At 38.6% G+C, this 16,591-nt stretch overlaps 1 protein-coding gene across 1 annotated transcript in view; it reads right to left on the bottom strand.

The window, feature by feature from the left end:
• The window catches only part of FREM2 (FRAS1 related extracellular matrix 2), a 165,645-nt gene that overhangs the window by 88,077 nt on the left and 60,977 nt on the right, over positions 1 to 16,591 (bottom strand). The window contains exon 3 of the mRNA XM_054701874.1: positions 2,869 to 3,015. Coding sequence (XP_054557849.1) covers positions 2,869 to 3,015 — 147 coding nt within the window. The remainder of the gene's footprint in view (positions 1 to 2,868; positions 3,016 to 16,591) is intronic.

Below are 16,591 nucleotides of genomic sequence, written 5' to 3'. Positions count from 1 at the left end.
TCTAAAACATGAGATTAAACTAAGAAGGATGTCATTTTCTTAAGGTAAAATAAGTTCAAGATGGAATAATAAAATTGCTTTGGGTCAAAAACAGTGACTCCCTTTTTAAAATTAATACACAGACTTACTCTGAGAGAGTGCTACTCTATCTTGTGACTTACTGTATGGTCCAGAGACCAGCAACACGAGCAACATTTGGGAGCACCTTAGAAATGCAGAATCTCAAGTCTCACCAAGATATACTGAGTCTGAATCTACATTTCAGGAAGATGCCCCAGTAAGTCTTAAGTATGTTGAAGTCTGAGGGCGGGCAGACACTTATTAACACTTCATAACCTCATCAGTCCCTTTTATAGAGATGCTTAATGAAGAGGCCTACATTGAGTAAATGTTCAACAACAGGTAGCAATGAGATCTTTGAAATTCAAATATTTTGTGAGATGCAAATGCATTTTTAATTCACTAATGGGTTATGGGAGTTATAAAATACGTAATCATTTCTGAGAAAATATATAGAGAAATTTCACCACACGTTTCTTCTGCTATACAAAAGTATAGCATTCCTATGAAACCCACTGTAAACTGAAACAGTGTAAAGAGAAGAAACAACTACCATTAATGGATATGGAAAATTTTTTGAGTGTTCCAACACCTTTAAAACAGCCTACCAAATCACATCAAGAAACACATAAAACCAAAAATAACACTAACACATAAAAGAAGTAGGAGTGATGTGATAAATATATAGCTCAGATAAAGCAGTTCCCAGGGGAGGGGCTTGGTGTTCCTCTCACTGCTTGGTGGTGCACAGAGCCTCCACGACAATTTGCTGCAAAACAGATGCTGAATGCTATCTTCAGTTTTTCTCTTTTATCATAAAAGCAAAACTCCTCTTCAGATTTCTTTGGTTAGCAAAAACAGGCACTCGTGTGGGTCTCTCTCTGATGAAAGTGAAATGGTGAAATGTGAACTTTCATAAAGTGGGAGATACCTGTATTCATAATTCACTAACTGTGCTCATGAAGGTAAGTGATATTCTGTCTTCAGATACAATGCAAATAATTTATATAGTTATTTATATGAAGGTGGAGATTGTAGTGGAATATTACATGATCACTAAAAATCTTCTACCAGGCTAACCCTGCCATCCATCCCCAGTCCTAGCACGAATTCCATTGCCATCTGCAATGATTGACAGTTATGTCCACACACAGAAGCGTTCCAGCTTTCTCCCACTCCAGGCTAGGAAGCAACCATGGGAAGTTAACCAAGTAGAGTTGTAGAATCTTTCTAGAATAGGAGGTGCTGATCTCTGGAGGGGGGAGGAAGAACTTTTGTTTGCCATTTTAGTATTCAGCTTAAGAAAAAAGCAATAGAGAGAAAAAAATCAGAAAAGATAGTTTAAAAATACCCTGTCATTAACTTCCCCATGGTTATCGATGGATGGGCTATTTGTGAATGAGTAGGTAGATAGCCTCACTGGGAGAGGATATTCGTGTAATGCCCAGAGGTGATGATGACATCCTTAAGAATTGCTAAGACTCTTTTTTAGAAGTTATTACTTCCCCTATTTTCAAGCAGAAACATAGTTAAGGCTAATTTCTTAGTGACGGGATCAGATTCCTGCTATGCAGATCATGTGTATGGTGAGAGATTATGCTCTTAACAAAGAAAAGAGCATTCACCATGTTCCAGAAGGTGAAACACAGAGAGTGTAAATGACAGCCTGTGAGGAGGTGCATAATAATAGAGAAGGGAGACCGGCTGCCCTGGCTGTGGCATGGGTGAGCCGGTGACCCAGAACCCTGGCACCAGAGTTCCCTGAAAGGGATCAGCAGAGTATAGGATGAAAACTTTTAAAGTTAAAAATGAGACTTCTTTAAATTTTGAAAATAAAAGGCAACTAATATTCAGAATGAAAACATATCAGAAGAAATCATAATGGGCATATGAGATCGTGGCTCTGGCAAAGATCTAGTGTAGGGGTGTGTGTGTGTGTGACTGTGTGTATGTGTGTGTGAAACATCTATTGTTTAAGACTTTTGAATTGCATGGACCAATTATTGCTCAGGGTGCTACTATTTCTCATCAACATTTTGTGCTGAATATATTACTGGTTAAAATGATCAATGTACTTTACTTTGCTTTATTTTACACTTGCATGAAATTGAATGTGACCTGGCATTGGAATTGAAAAAGTTAATACTTCTGCGTTTTAGTTAAAAGAGTAAAAGATCAGAAAATGATCAGTGCTTTACAACCTTATTGTTAATTATGAAGAAAAGCCACAACACATATTTCTACTTAGAATTGGGGTTCTTAAAATTTTTTGGACCTATCAGAAAATTAAAGTGCAACAAAAAGAAATTATACTTTAAAGGTTAATACTGCCTAATAAGTTACTGAACAGATTTTTTTGGTTTATATTGAAGTAGCCTTCACATACATTTTACATTGATATTTCAGCAGACTTTTACCTTTGGATAAAATAGAAATTTGCCTAAGTTGATTATAAGATATATTCATATATAAATATTTTTTTAACCTATGAGTACTTACTACCAGTTTTGTAAAGCTATTTTTATATAAGAGAAAGAAAGATCTTATATTAGTAGAAGGTTTGTAGAGTTATGTGTTTTTGTTACACATTTCTTTCTGGTTTTTGCAGTCTTTTGTCTCTGTGATTTAGCTTTGATACAAAAGTTTTGACATTTTTTTTTTTTTTTTAGCAAAGAGCCTTGACATGTCAACATCTCCCAAAGGTTTAAAACTAGAACAGTAAACTAAACATATTTTTGATCACTGTAAAAAATGATGAACTTGTGCTAGAAAATGAGATTTTGAGATAGCAGTGTGAATGAATCTTACTTATAAATGAAGTTTCTCCCAAGTAACCTCGACGTTTAAGTACAACATCTAGAAATTTGGAGTCCTCGTTGATGAGGTAATACTCCTTTTCGAAGGAGATCCAAGCCCAGTTCAGACGAAAATGCTGCTTGGTTAACTTGTTTCCACCTGCCAAAAAAAAAAAAAATTAAAACTCAAATTAGTGCTTTCCAGAATGATCTTAAAGATTCCAAAGGCTACTTTATTTTTTTTTTTTATTTTTTTTATTTTTTTTATAGAGGCATTTTTATTTATTTATTTATTTGTTTGTTTGTTTGTTTATACATGCACTGGGTACAGTCAGAAGCGCGGGAGGGTGAGAGAATTCACCAGAGCCAGAGCGGGGAGCAGAGCAGGCAGAAGGACCGAAGTACACTGCTGAGGGGAGCAGCGGGCGGCAGGAGAGGACCCTCCTCCGGTGGCCGGGGAGCAGCCGGGGATCGAACCGGCGCCGCAGAGGCTGCGGGCAGCTTCGCAACCCAGCGCTCAACCGCTGCGCCACCTGAGAGGCCCACCCAAAGGCTACTTTAATGAGGAAACAAATCAATATAGCTACTTGGTTAGATACACATCTAGTTTATGTAGGAGAGGTAGCTTACTGTCAAGTTATTGTTATGCAGAAATACAGTGGCTGAGGTAATCTTTCACAGAATTCCATACTATTTTAGGAGGAGAAGAGGTTAAAGAGGAAGAAACACACAACTATCAGAGGCAGTTTTGTTGACTCATTTAATAAGGATCCAAGCTGCAGGATGACACACTTGCCACAAGGTGCCGTTGAAGAGCAAGTTTTACTGTGGCGAAGGCTGCAAGGCTCATTTGGCTGTTAAAAACACACAACTCCACAAATACCCTTTTCTGGTTCACAGAGCAATTGGATGGAAGGCTTTAATTATAACCACTTAAGAAAAAAACAAATATCCTTTCTTTACCTCCCTTCCCCACTATAATCTACTTCATTCCCTAGAGCAAACAGACAGCTCCTTTCATTGATTCCATTCTAATCTGAAGATAAGACTGTCCCCTCCCACCTTCACACTAAAATAGCTGGCTGCCTATCAGGAAAAAATAAACCTTGTGTGTGATCTCTCTAATGTGAGAGCTGCTAGGCTTGGTAAATGAAAGGAGAAATGGTTATCAGCTGATCATTCTGCAGTACCCTCCCTCTGCTTCCTTTGATCTACACCAATTATTTCAGAGTAAGGTGAGGTTTATAAACAAAAGGCATACATAATTTCTTTTAAGCCTTTAGGTAAATGGGAAGGGAAAAGGCCCAAATAATAAACAGAGCTAGAGGCACAATTTTAATCCGAGTTTCTTTTCTTTGAGTTCACACAGATGAGACAGGAAAACATCGAGACTTGAATAGACTGAGGGCAAAATTCGGCACAAGAGGAAACATTGTGAGTGAACAAATGTGAAAAAATGTTCAGCTTGGCTGGAAATTCTTAAAAATAAATTACAGCAACTTTGCATTAGCACCTGATGTATTAAAGATTAAAGGGAATACCTAGTACAGGAATGCTTATGCATGGAAATTGGTTTTCTTGTTCGTTGTTGCTTGAATTGTAAATTAGCACAAGTCTTCTAGACAGCTATCTGGCAATGTGTGCAAGGGACAAACAGATGTTCTTACCATTTGACCTTGTAAGTTTCTCTGTGGGAGAAGCAAACATGTATTTACAAACAAATAGTCATTAAAATATTTCTCTAACAGTCTGCAAGCTAAAAATTTTGGAGTTTACGATTTATGGGCTAGCAATGAGTGCTATATTATTCATCATTAAACAATAAACATGAACTTTTTGTATAAATACTTAGAGCACTTAAAGACAGACACAAATAGCACTGATGCTGTACACTTAGCTATAGAAAATGGGGCATTATAAATGTGGAACAACTGGGTTTGAAATAGATGGGACTGTGGTATTTAATCTTGATGGAATTTCTTAATTTTCAAAATGTAAAATATAAACAGACTGGAGAGCAGGGATTTCATTATAGATTTTGTCCTTGTGAACTCTTCCTGCTTAATGTGTCCTGGATGCTGAGAGCTGTTGTGGCAAGGAAAGAGCCACAGACGGTGGGCCCCCAAGACCCGGAGTGATAAGGTCCCCCATACTCTGTCTGTGGTTTTGCTTCCAGCAAGTTTCTTCCTTACACTTATTTCCTCAGCTGGAGAGTCCAATGAGAGTAATAAAAATAAATGCTTGTGTTTCCTGTGAGCATCAAGTGAGATAAACCACATATGTACACAGTACAATGTCATCCAACAAGTGTTAGTGAGTGCTCCTTGCTACGTGGGGCATGTAGCGCTTCCTGCTACGTGGTGCAGCTCAGATCTACCTGAGCACCCACCGCCGGGCTGCTAGTCAGCTGCCTTAAATCCACCTGCACTCAGTCCTCAGTGGCCTTTCATACCAACACAAGTCTCTTCTTCGCAGACTCCCAGCTGCGCTCTGCCCTCCTCTGTCTTTTCCCAGTGCCCTCTACTCTGCTCACCCCACCATCCAGCCGAGAGTCTTGCCACCCGTGCTCCCTGTCATCTGTCTTCTCACCTACACCGTGACCCCAGGTTCTTCTGCTCACCATCTATACCCCAGAGGCTCCCTTTCTCTACCTCCTTCATGGAGTCTCTTGCAGTGACCCCAGCCTTTCACCTCTTTAAGATTCTATAGCTAATTGATGACTTTGTACAGTTTTACACTTCAGTGGATATTCTCTCATGTTCTTTAAACTGTCCTATTTGACTAACTATATTAATTTTGTCAGAGATTGAGAGCAGCTATATGTTCTTTTACTATTGCCAATACTTGGTCTTATTGTCTTTAAAAATATCTTTTAGGGCCTCCCTGGTGGTGCAACGGGTTAAGTGTCAGCATTATAAAGCTATCTGCAACCACTGCAGCACAAGTTCGATCCCTGCCAGGGAGGTGACCCAAATGGCACAGTAGACCTCTCCTGTCTCGCCCGCTGCTCCCCTCAGCAGTGTGTTTCAGTCAGTCTGCCTGTTCTGTTCCCTGCTCCGTCTCTGGTGAATCCTCTCACTCCCACCCCCACACCTCTGGCCTGTACTCCAGCTCTTGCATGCATGTATGCATAAATAAATAAATCTTTTAAAAAATCTTTTAAAATTATTGTGTTTATGTCTTATTTACTTATGTCCTGTTTACTTGCTCTAGAAAGTATCAGGAAACGAATAGGAAAAGAAGGATATCAGTTAATACATAAAACATCTGATTTTTCAACTGATTACATGAAAACAACTTTTTGCCACACTTCTGTCTCATTTATATTGCTGACCCAATGAGCTCCGGATTTTATTTCAAATCTCTTATCATGCTTATACCACCAAGTCATTCCTCATCCATCCAAACACCTATAGCTTCACAGCCTACACTTCTTGCAGAGAAACTTCTATTAACACCCAACTTCTGTTTTCTGAGCATGATGGATACCTTTGTATATGTTATGTCTTCTGCCCAGAATATCCTTAGCTTTTCTGTTCCTCCTAGCAATCCAGATAGGTCCAACTCACCTAAGGTCAGGAAGCCTGGTTAAGCTTGACCGTGGCTTCTCTGTGAGACCAGAGTAATTGTAATTCTTCATCTACACACCTGTGTCTGTCACTAATTGCCTGAGCTCCCCAAAGTAGCCATGTCTAAATTCATTCTACTAATCTCCAAGTTCAATGTAGTGTCTGAGACACGAGGACTAGAGGCTAATTCTTCTTCATAGAAGAAGCCTACAGACTAAATATGATTTTTAGCAGTAAAGTGGCTATTGTATGACTCCTGTTTGTTTTAGTCCTTTTTTTTTTTTTTTAAATTTTTCAGCTTATGCTGACAAGCCACATATTAGTTTTATGGGATTTGTGATGAACAAGCTCTAACCTATTCACTAACTCTTGTATTTAACAAATTTTATTTTATGGTCTGTATAATTCATTCCTTACTATTTCTCCCAAGGAGACATCTCTAAGATGACTAAGCATGTGGCTTCTCTCTCAAGATTTTGACAATTTTTTGGTAGTTTTAAGATTAAATTCTAACCCTGTCCTGAAATATTGCAGGAAATATTATTCTCCCTCTTAATAATGTATGTTACAATAATATTGAAATAATGAGACCTTCCCTTTACACTCTTTATAAAACACCAAGCCCCAATTCAAACCTCAGCATGCGCTAGTGCCTTTATTTTGGTTAATTTTTCTCTCCAGTGCTTCCCACAACCTCATATTCTACATGTTTCCTTTTTTATTTGTTCACTTTCTCTCTTTCCCTACTGTAATGCATGAGCCAGGGGGGCAGGGATTCATTTTACTCATTGTTGGAAAAATGCCTATTAAATAAACAGATAATGAATCTAGAGTTTAGAACAGAAATGAATAGTAAACCACCTATTCAATGAATTAAACATTCTGATGTCCTGGTTGAAAGAAATTCTGTAATGTTTCATTTATTGGAAAATATATAAATGCCTTATATGTGTGTAACACATCTCATGATAACCTTTCTAAAATGTCTTGCCTGTCTTTTTTGAACACTATGAAAAGACTTTAAGTGATTACCTCTAAATTTGTGCTTATCTGATGCATTAACCTGCAAGCGGTGTGGGTGTCTACTGTTTAACCCTTGTATTCCACTATGAAGTAGCCTGAATGGCTTAGAGATAGCCAAGTTCATCTCTGCTTACATGTGTCAAATATATTTTCCAGTTGGTGCTGATGTTCTGGAAGGATGAGGGTGCAAGGTTACTGGTTAATTATGGGTTTCAAGTGACACACAACTGAACGAGCTTGTCAGGATTTCATATGTCTGTCACTTTGACATTTCATTTGAAATAAAATTCAGAAACAATACCGAGAAACTTTTTGTGAGACACTGATATGCCTTAGGGTAATTATTTTAGATGCTTACAAAACTGTCTGGTTTATACACACATGAATCCTATTGTATTTCAAAATTTGTAAAATCTTATGTACTACTGATTTTGGAAGAGTATACAGGAATTTGGGGAACTAAACTTGTAATTTCCTGTAACTCTTGTTATTAAAACTCACCTTGTACAACTGAACTCTTTAAGAATAGAAATACATGCTATTTATTTGTTTATTACATACCATGTAAATTCCTCTAAAGCCTCAATAGATGGCAATAATAAATGCTGACATTTTTAACAGCAAGAGTTACAGCCTATTGTATGTGGGAATTTAGAAGTTAAACGACTTAAAAAACGGGCGTGTTTATTTCATTGTGATTCTTTACCTTTCTAAAATAGAGTCTATCATCTATGATGCCAAAAAGCTACTCTCAATGTCTCACTGGAAACAAATTAAAATCTGTAACTTGTACAGAAATCCATACAACAGGTGTCTGACAGCTGATCACCACACTCCCCAATGCTTTGTCCCCAAACCCTGACACTAAAGCCATTAAGGTTTGATGAAAAGACCTCTTTTGAACTTTTCCAGCTGGTCTTTAGGCTTCTTCATTTTCTTTTTCAATGGGAAGACAACAGTATTTTTTAGAATAACAAAGAATCACAGTCTTCAATTAGCCCTCCTTAAAATCATAGGGTTTCCCCAGACAAAGCAAACTTCTTCAATGTGAAACTAGTGTCATGCCTTTGAGTGTGCTTGGTGGGAGGAGGGAGTTGGATCAAAATAGGGGCGGGAATAGCATAAGGGACTATGGTAATGGTAGTATTTTACTAGCTGGCTAAGATTTTTCAGCTTGCTAAAATTCAACTTGCCCGGAACAAAATTCAGCCTGAAAGTTGGAATTCTATATACAGTCATTTCAAAACTTAGATATCATCCTTTTAACCAACAATAGAAATAGATACTTATATTAGAAAAGACTGAAATAACAATGTTACCTAAATTATTAAGAACATTAGATACTTTTTTTATTATTATTTATTTATTTATTTTGTGTAGAGGAACTGGGGCGTAGGTCAGAGGCACGGGGGTAGGATTGTGAGAGGATTCACCAGAGACAGAGTAGGGAGCAGAACAGGCGGTTTTACTGAAACACACTGCTGAGGGAAGCAGCAGGCAACACAGGAGAGGTCTGCTGCGCCATATGTGGGTTAACTCCTTGGCTGGGAATCGAATTCAGGCAGAACTGGGGCCACAGAAGTGACAGTACTGAGACTTAACCCCTGGGTCACCAGGGAGGGTAATTTGATTTTTAAGCAATCTTGCGTTCTCTTAGACAGCGAGGACAGTGGTCAGCAACAAAGCAATGGCCATTAACATCAATGCTATAAATTATTGTGAGAATCAAAAATTCAAGATAAATAAATTTATTTCATTGCCATTTCTATGATTTGATGATCTCCCTTTAAACTTTGCTTTGGGGCCTCCCTGGTGGCATAAAGGGTTAAGTCTCAGCACTATGAAGCTACAGCACGAGTTCGATCCCAGGCCAGGAAGCAACCCATATGGTGCAGCACACCTCTCCTGTCTGCCTGATGCTCCCCTCAGCAGGGTATTTAGGATCATCTGCCTGTTCTGCTCCCCGCTCTGCTTCTGGTGAATCCTCTCACCCCCCCCCCACACCTCTGGCCTATACCCATAAAATAAATAAATTTGTATGCATAAATAAATAAATTTAAAAAAAAAACAATAACTTTGCTTTGCCTAATCATCTTCCCGCAGAGAGTTTTTCCAAGAGTTCTTGGAATCCTGTTTCTCTGGCCCTTGAAGGCAGGTGGATTGTACTGTTTACTGAAAACCACCATATGCAAAGCTGAGGCCAAAGTGGCTATTAAACACCTTCTGCATCTCCCTTCTCCTCCCCTGCTTGTCTTGCTCTCCCTCCCCCAACCCGCTGCCCTTCCACTCTTGGAGCTGGCACACTAGCACAGATAACCAGGTAAGCTGGAGACCCCCAAAGGCTGGGAGGGAGGCACTGATAATGAGTTGTGGGAGTGCAGGGGAGTGAGGGATTACTTTAACCTGAGGGGATCAAAGAAAAATTCATGGAAGAGATAGTGTTTAAATGGGGCTTTAAGTACAGGGTGGTATTTGGACATTTAGAGAGTGGGGGGGGAAGGCCTTCCTGGAAGATTAAGTATAGAAACAGAGATAAGAAATCCAGTAAAAAGAAAACTTCAAAGAATTCAATTTGGTAGGAGCTCAAGATACTATTTCCTTCTCTTTTTCTTATATAAATTATTGCCTATTAAAGACAAAAAGAGGGCCAAGATGCATACAAAATATGCCCTGGGGGTGGAGGATGCTAATCCTGCCTTGACCCAAACACCTAAAGTTGCCCCTTGACCTGAGAGCAGCTGTGCCTTAACATGACAGATTGGGCTTCGAAGAACTGGGAGGGAGCCAGATAAGTTGTCAGTAGATTTTAAAATTTTGTAGATAAATTAAAATTCCAATGATTATTTCAGTAGGAATCTATTAAAAAGTTGTCTGGGCCACTCTCAAGAAAAGCGCCTCCAAACACACCCTGCATAACCAAAAGCACAAATGAAGCTATGAAATCTCAGTGATTATCCAAGAATTACATGGAATTGAACCCAAGAATGATTAAAATATCACCCAGTTACAGTGCTTGAGTATTGTCCAGTGCTCTAAGCACATGAAAGTTGTGCCATGTCTTAATGAGAAAACAAATGGTTTAGAAAGCTTGTTCAGACACAAGTTATTGTGTTGTTGGCAGTGAGTTCAATGTCAATGAATCAACAACTTTAAACAGAAAAACAGGGCCTCCTTGGTGGCTTAGGAGTTGTCTCGCGCTACCACTGCAACTGCCAGAGTTTGATCCCGGGCCAGGGAGGGGACCCACATGGCAAGCAGACCTCTCCTGTCTTGCCCGCTGCTCCCCTCAGCAGTGTATTTCAGTAGATCTGTCTGTTCTGCTCTTTACTCTGTCTCTAGTGAATCCTTTCACCTCCCCGCCCCTCCCCGCTGTACCTGTGGCCTGCACCCTAGTTCTTCTATGCAAAAATAAATTAATTAATACATCTTAAAAAAAACACAAAAGAGAACCACATGTAAAATAAAGTAATGCATAAACTATGGTAACCAGAGGCTGGGACTCTAGCTATATTTCCCCAGAGTAATCCGTGTCAACAGCGATTTTACCTTGAGTAATGAGACTTGTGTTTACTCAATGCAAGTCATCAAAAGCTAGTCTTTTGAGACACAGCAAAATGGAGCAGAGACAATGGGACAGTGCCTGTCTCTACTTTACCTCCCTTTTGGTCAGTCCTTTCCCACACGGCCAAGAGTGTGAGCTGAAAAGAACCTTCACTGCATTCTCAGAGGGCAACCCTGGGCTCCTCCAGCCATCTGTCCCTTGACCCAAGAGCAATGGGCTGCAGACACAGTTGTGGCTCTGGGGTAAAGGAGATTCCTGCTCCTGCAAAGCTGCCTGCTGTAACATAAGAATATGCAAAGGGAAATTACAGGACACTTTTTTAACTTGTAGGAAAATAATGTTTAAGGGATGAATTCTGATGCAGAATAACCCTGTTCTACCAGAGAATTTAGGATAGTTTGTTACAGGATCTCAGTTTGAACAATAGCCCACATCTGGGATCCATGCCTGGCTCTGCTTATATGGGGAACTGGAAGCTGATTTTTTCTTGGGTAGTACAAAGCCTCTGGAGAGAAAACTCATTACAATAGAAATGGATGTGTCACACACAATAATACAGACTTTCTACAAAGTCTTACACATCTGAGCAAAGAAGGAATTCATACTACAATGTAAGGCTATATTACTCATTTCTAACTCGTGCCCAGGCTCCTGAATAAATTCTAGGGTCCTAAGAAAAAAGAAAGCCTCAAATGGAAATGTAAAGAGCTGTTTCATTCATTTTTTTTAATGCCAGTTTTTAAGTAGCACTCTTTCGGAATTCTGTTCTTTCATTACAAACTAACAGAAAAGATCACCACACCCTTCTGGTGTCCACCCCTGGGCATCAGGTGGGTCCTGATGGGGCAGCTGGGCACAACCACTGGTATTTCAATCCATTTTGGGATTGGGCTTATTGCTGAAAACATCTAACCTTTGGCAGAGGCATGGACTCTGACCAGCTGGAATTGGCTCAACACAGACACTGGCCAGAAACAACTGGAATTCACTGAAGTCAGTGCAGGTATAGACTGGCTGCTTGTCAGTTCAGCCCTGGGGATCCTGAAAATGCCGGAAGAGGGGGACTGGACATACTGGAGGCCATGGTCAGGGTGATTTTGATAACACATACATGATTTCAATGCCTCTCACAATAACCCTAGAAGTCAGACATTTCCACATTCTATGGATGAGGTAAACGATGTCAGGTTAAATTGCTCACTGTAAGTTCCTACAATTATAATATGTGATAGATCTAGGACTCAAATCCAACCTGCTTGTATTCTTTCTGTACTTCCTTCTAGTAATCAGATTACTTCATTAGGGTCGATATTTGATTTACAGTGACTCTTTATTTTAATGTGCTTGAAGTGAATTTATAAATGAGTGCTAGTGACTGGAACCAAATAAGAACCAAGTGCATTTCCCTCTACCATCAGCAAACCCTTGAAGGCTAAGGAATAGTGAGGCCAACAAAAGTTAAGAAGGTTAATAATTTCCATACATTTGAGGCTGAATCACAGAAATATTAAGACAAGATTAGGGTAAGACCCTTTAGATTTATGAATGAATTTGGGGCCATAGTCAAAAATGAGGGAAGCTAGAAGAAAATGACTCTTCCAGGTTGAGTGATGAGTGGGTCAGGGCACAGCTGGGTCAGAGTCACAAGCCTGAGCCTGTAGGAATCCCCCACATTTCTCCAGGTATGGCCCCTCCCCCAACTTCACCTATTAGGGAAAAAATAAAAAAGGAATGTGCCCCTGTAACAAAAGGGGAAAACCGCAAGTTTACAACCCTTAACCTAGGGCTTAAAATCTTTTCTTAATCAAACCTGATCTAATTCTGTGACACTTGGTTTTCTTAATTAGAAGTTTAAGCCCATGGCATGAATGTCTTCCCCTCTGGTATGCAGGCCTGGGACAGGGTGACCAGGTGTACATCCACAGGGGACAAAGGACAAAATGAACAAGTAAATACAAGGTGGACACTCCTTTAAACACACAGGTTTCTCCTGGACATGTGCAGCCTCACTGAATATCTCCCCATCACAGCACAGGAGTATGAGTGGCCAAGGAAACAGTCCTGAAAGTGTAAGAGTGTACTTTCGACAAGAACACAAACTAATTTGAGAAATAACTGTGTTGGTGAACCACAGATATAAACTCCAAGCATCGAGAGCTCGGGACTGCATCTTGCCTCACTGCTGGGATTTGAATGAGATTACAAACCAGCTGTTTCCAGGAGAGGAATTCACTACCAGGAGTTTCCACTTCTAATCTCCTGTGTGGTCTTTCCATTTCACAGACTGACCTCAAATATTGTCTTAAGCATAAGATCACGGTATTTGTGTTTATAAAACATAAAATTATAAAATATTTTTTCATGGGGGCCGGCTTCATTACTTCTCTTTGAAGTCTCCCAGAAATAATTCTTTATCATATTTCCATTGTAATAAAACTTTTTTTTTAAAGACCCCATATTTTTATAGAAAACAATAACTGCTTTATCAAAAGCTAAGCTGAGTGTGTCAAGAAGATCCCCGCCCTCTCCTGCCTCTAGGGAAAGGAAAAAAATACAAAACAAAACACCTGGTGCAGTAAGAATGCATGCATGCACTGCCTGGAGCTACGTATAAATTTATTAGATCTCTGGCAACACATTCTTAAAATAAACTTAATAGCAGTCAGGTCTCTGTTCAAACCAGAGCCTAATTCCTTTTGTGGCGCCAGACATCTACCCCCACCCCAAGGAGACTCTGCAGGGAAATGAAAGCAGTGGTTGGTTCTCAGCACCTCTCAGAGTAACCGGTTTAGCACCATTTAGCTAATTCCTTGTGAAGTGTGGTTGTTTTCTAATTCCTATTTGTCTAACAGTACCATGCACATTACTATAAGACACAGCCATTACAATTACCAAGGATTACAGTGTGAGCTATATTTTGGATTATCTTTTGAAATTGTGTTACATCCATATTGAGGCAAAGATATAAAAGAGAAAAAAAAAAAAAAAACCCTTAGAAGTGCCTCAATCCGAGTGTTTCAGAAAAAAAAAAAAAAAACCTCAAAACCTTTAACCTAACTTGTTTCTGTTATTACCAAAATTTGAATTTGATGGTTAGGATGGAGAGAGTAAGGGGGGATGGCAACACAAAAGCCATTCTACGAATTAAAATAATGTGAATGCATTTTGACTTAGGATTCTAGAATGTTAGAGCCACATGAGAACTCCTTGAAGATATTTTTAGATTAATCTTTTGTTTTGGTTGTTTGAAAATCTGAGTTGGTAACACACTTTTAGGTTTATTTGTTCTCAGCAGTTAAATCAGGATTTGGAAGTCTTAGATTTCTAGATTTAAAATTAAAAATATATGTGGATTCACACATGGTTACCTGGTTATTACTCCTGTGACAAGCTAAATCACTGGGGTCTGACAAAGAAAGGAGAAGGGAGGGGGCAGGGACAGGATGGAGAATACCAGCAATACCCTTGTTTGTTTTTCACATTTTCTTTCATTTATTTCAGATTAGTTTTACAAAGCCAGCTTTTGTATTTAACTCATGTATTATTTAATTAGTCCAAGCCTTAGGTGACGGCTCTGATGCCCTTAAAAAGATGCTAGGGTTCCCAATGTAGCCCTCCTTGGAGATTTTACTATAAGAGCCGATCTTTTACATATTTAACTGCCAAAAGAAAGTATAAAGAGTTGGGATGGTCTTAGAACAACAGACCTTGAAGGAAGATAATTTAGACAACACACAGCAATGTATTTGAACAGAGCTCTGCAAAATACACGTCATGAAATACAAAGGGGTTCACATTATAATCCATTCTGTAAAGTGAAGAATTCATAAAGGAAAGCAAACCAAATACCATAGATAAATTATGGTACAAAATGTAAGGTAAAAATGGTAAACATTCAGTACCTGGGGTAGACTATTTTTATAAAAATAATTCTTAAAGGAGGGAAAATATATAATTAGCAATTAGAAGTCATTACTACTAGTAATGATATGATATCCCAGTTATCCTTTAATGACCTTCTGTGTTAAACACTTTAACAAACACTATCGTTGATCTTTATTAGTAATTTTCATAATAAATATTATATACAATAAATCAGGGTGAAGAATTAAAACTTTTATTTGAAGAACCTAAATCTTAGGCATTCATTGTACTCAGAAGTTTGAATACCAGGAATGTACATAAATTCTTAAGTTCTAACCTTTTTTTAAATCTTTAATGATGTTAAGAAATGTACTTTAAGAGCTCACTTATTTTGAACAATTAAAAAAAACAAACAAACAATGACTATTTCTTGGAAGAGTTTGGGACTTAAGTATCTATTTGGTAAATTTCCAAGCACATACCACAGATAAAGGTGAAAAGGTCTCTCTCTCTCTCTCTCTCTCTCATTAAAAAAAAAAAAAACTGTAATTGAGGATCTGTGTGACAATATGCCCTTCTGATCCAAAATAAACTGACTTTTTCTTCATTTGGTTACTATGCAATGCTGGTGGCATTCTAGGAAATTCTGAGGATTTGAGATAATGATTACTGCAGAGAATTCATGGGTTGCAGAAACATTTTTAAAGGCATATGTGGAAAGCAAAAATATTAGCTTTGCAAATCCTAATAGAGTCTAAACCAGTAGTTCTCAGTAGGGGATAGGGGTGCAATCATTTTACCCCTATGGGGACACCTGGTAATGTTGGGAGACATTTTTGCTAGTCATAATGTATGTAGAAGGATGCTACTGGTGTCTAGTGGAGAGAGTTTAGGGACATGAGAGACTATGAGACCCTTAGACTCTAAGACTCTAACAAAAAGTTAGAATTATCTGACTCAAATGTCTATAGTGTGACTGTTGAGAAAACCTGGTCTATATTTATTATATCCTCAACATATCAACATATGTAACATAACATACACATAGTTTCATACTTCCTCCAAAAATTCTACATTTTCTTTTGAATTGGTAATACATGGTCAATGGTAAACTCACCCCTTCTTACATAAATATGCAGAACTTTTCAGAACCATCATTGATGTGGAAAAGTACAAAGGGTTTATTCTCTTGTTGCAGGAAGTAATCGAGCCAGTAGTTTTCCTACTCAGTCAAATTTATGGCTAATCTCCTGGGAAGTTAAGGGTGAAGATCTTGAAAAATGCACCAAACTGTGTCAAAGTGATATTGCATGCATGATTTAGATTTTTAGTATGAAGCCAAATATTTTAGCAATGATTTGCATTCTAGAACTTTTTAGTATACTAGGATTCACCAGAACAATTCAGAGTATGAAGTAGAAGATTATAAGGATGAGAGTTTGAAGTAAGGTCACTTTGGGAAGGCAATGGTGGCCAATGAGTGCAAAACATCTAACTTTTCATGCTTTTTTGTAGCTGAAAAGATAAATTCTACATTTTCCAATGCCTGTGCCTACTTGTGTGTGTGTGTGTGTGTGTGTGTGTGCCCGCACACACACACACACACACACACACACACACGGGCGCATACGTGCGCTTTAACTTTGCTGACCTCATTTTCCTGTCTGATAATAGGTATTATGTTTTAAAAAAAATCACTCTGACTCAACAAGAACAGA

This window comes from Talpa occidentalis, unplaced genomic scaffold (genome assembly GCF_014898055.3).
Source record: "Talpa occidentalis isolate TD23 unplaced genomic scaffold, MPIMG_talOcc4v2.1 talOcc4.5, whole genome shotgun sequence".
NCBI classification, from domain to species: domain Eukaryota; kingdom Metazoa; phylum Chordata; class Mammalia; order Eulipotyphla; family Talpidae; genus Talpa; species Talpa occidentalis.
This window is presented reverse-complemented; position numbering and strand designations above follow the sequence as displayed.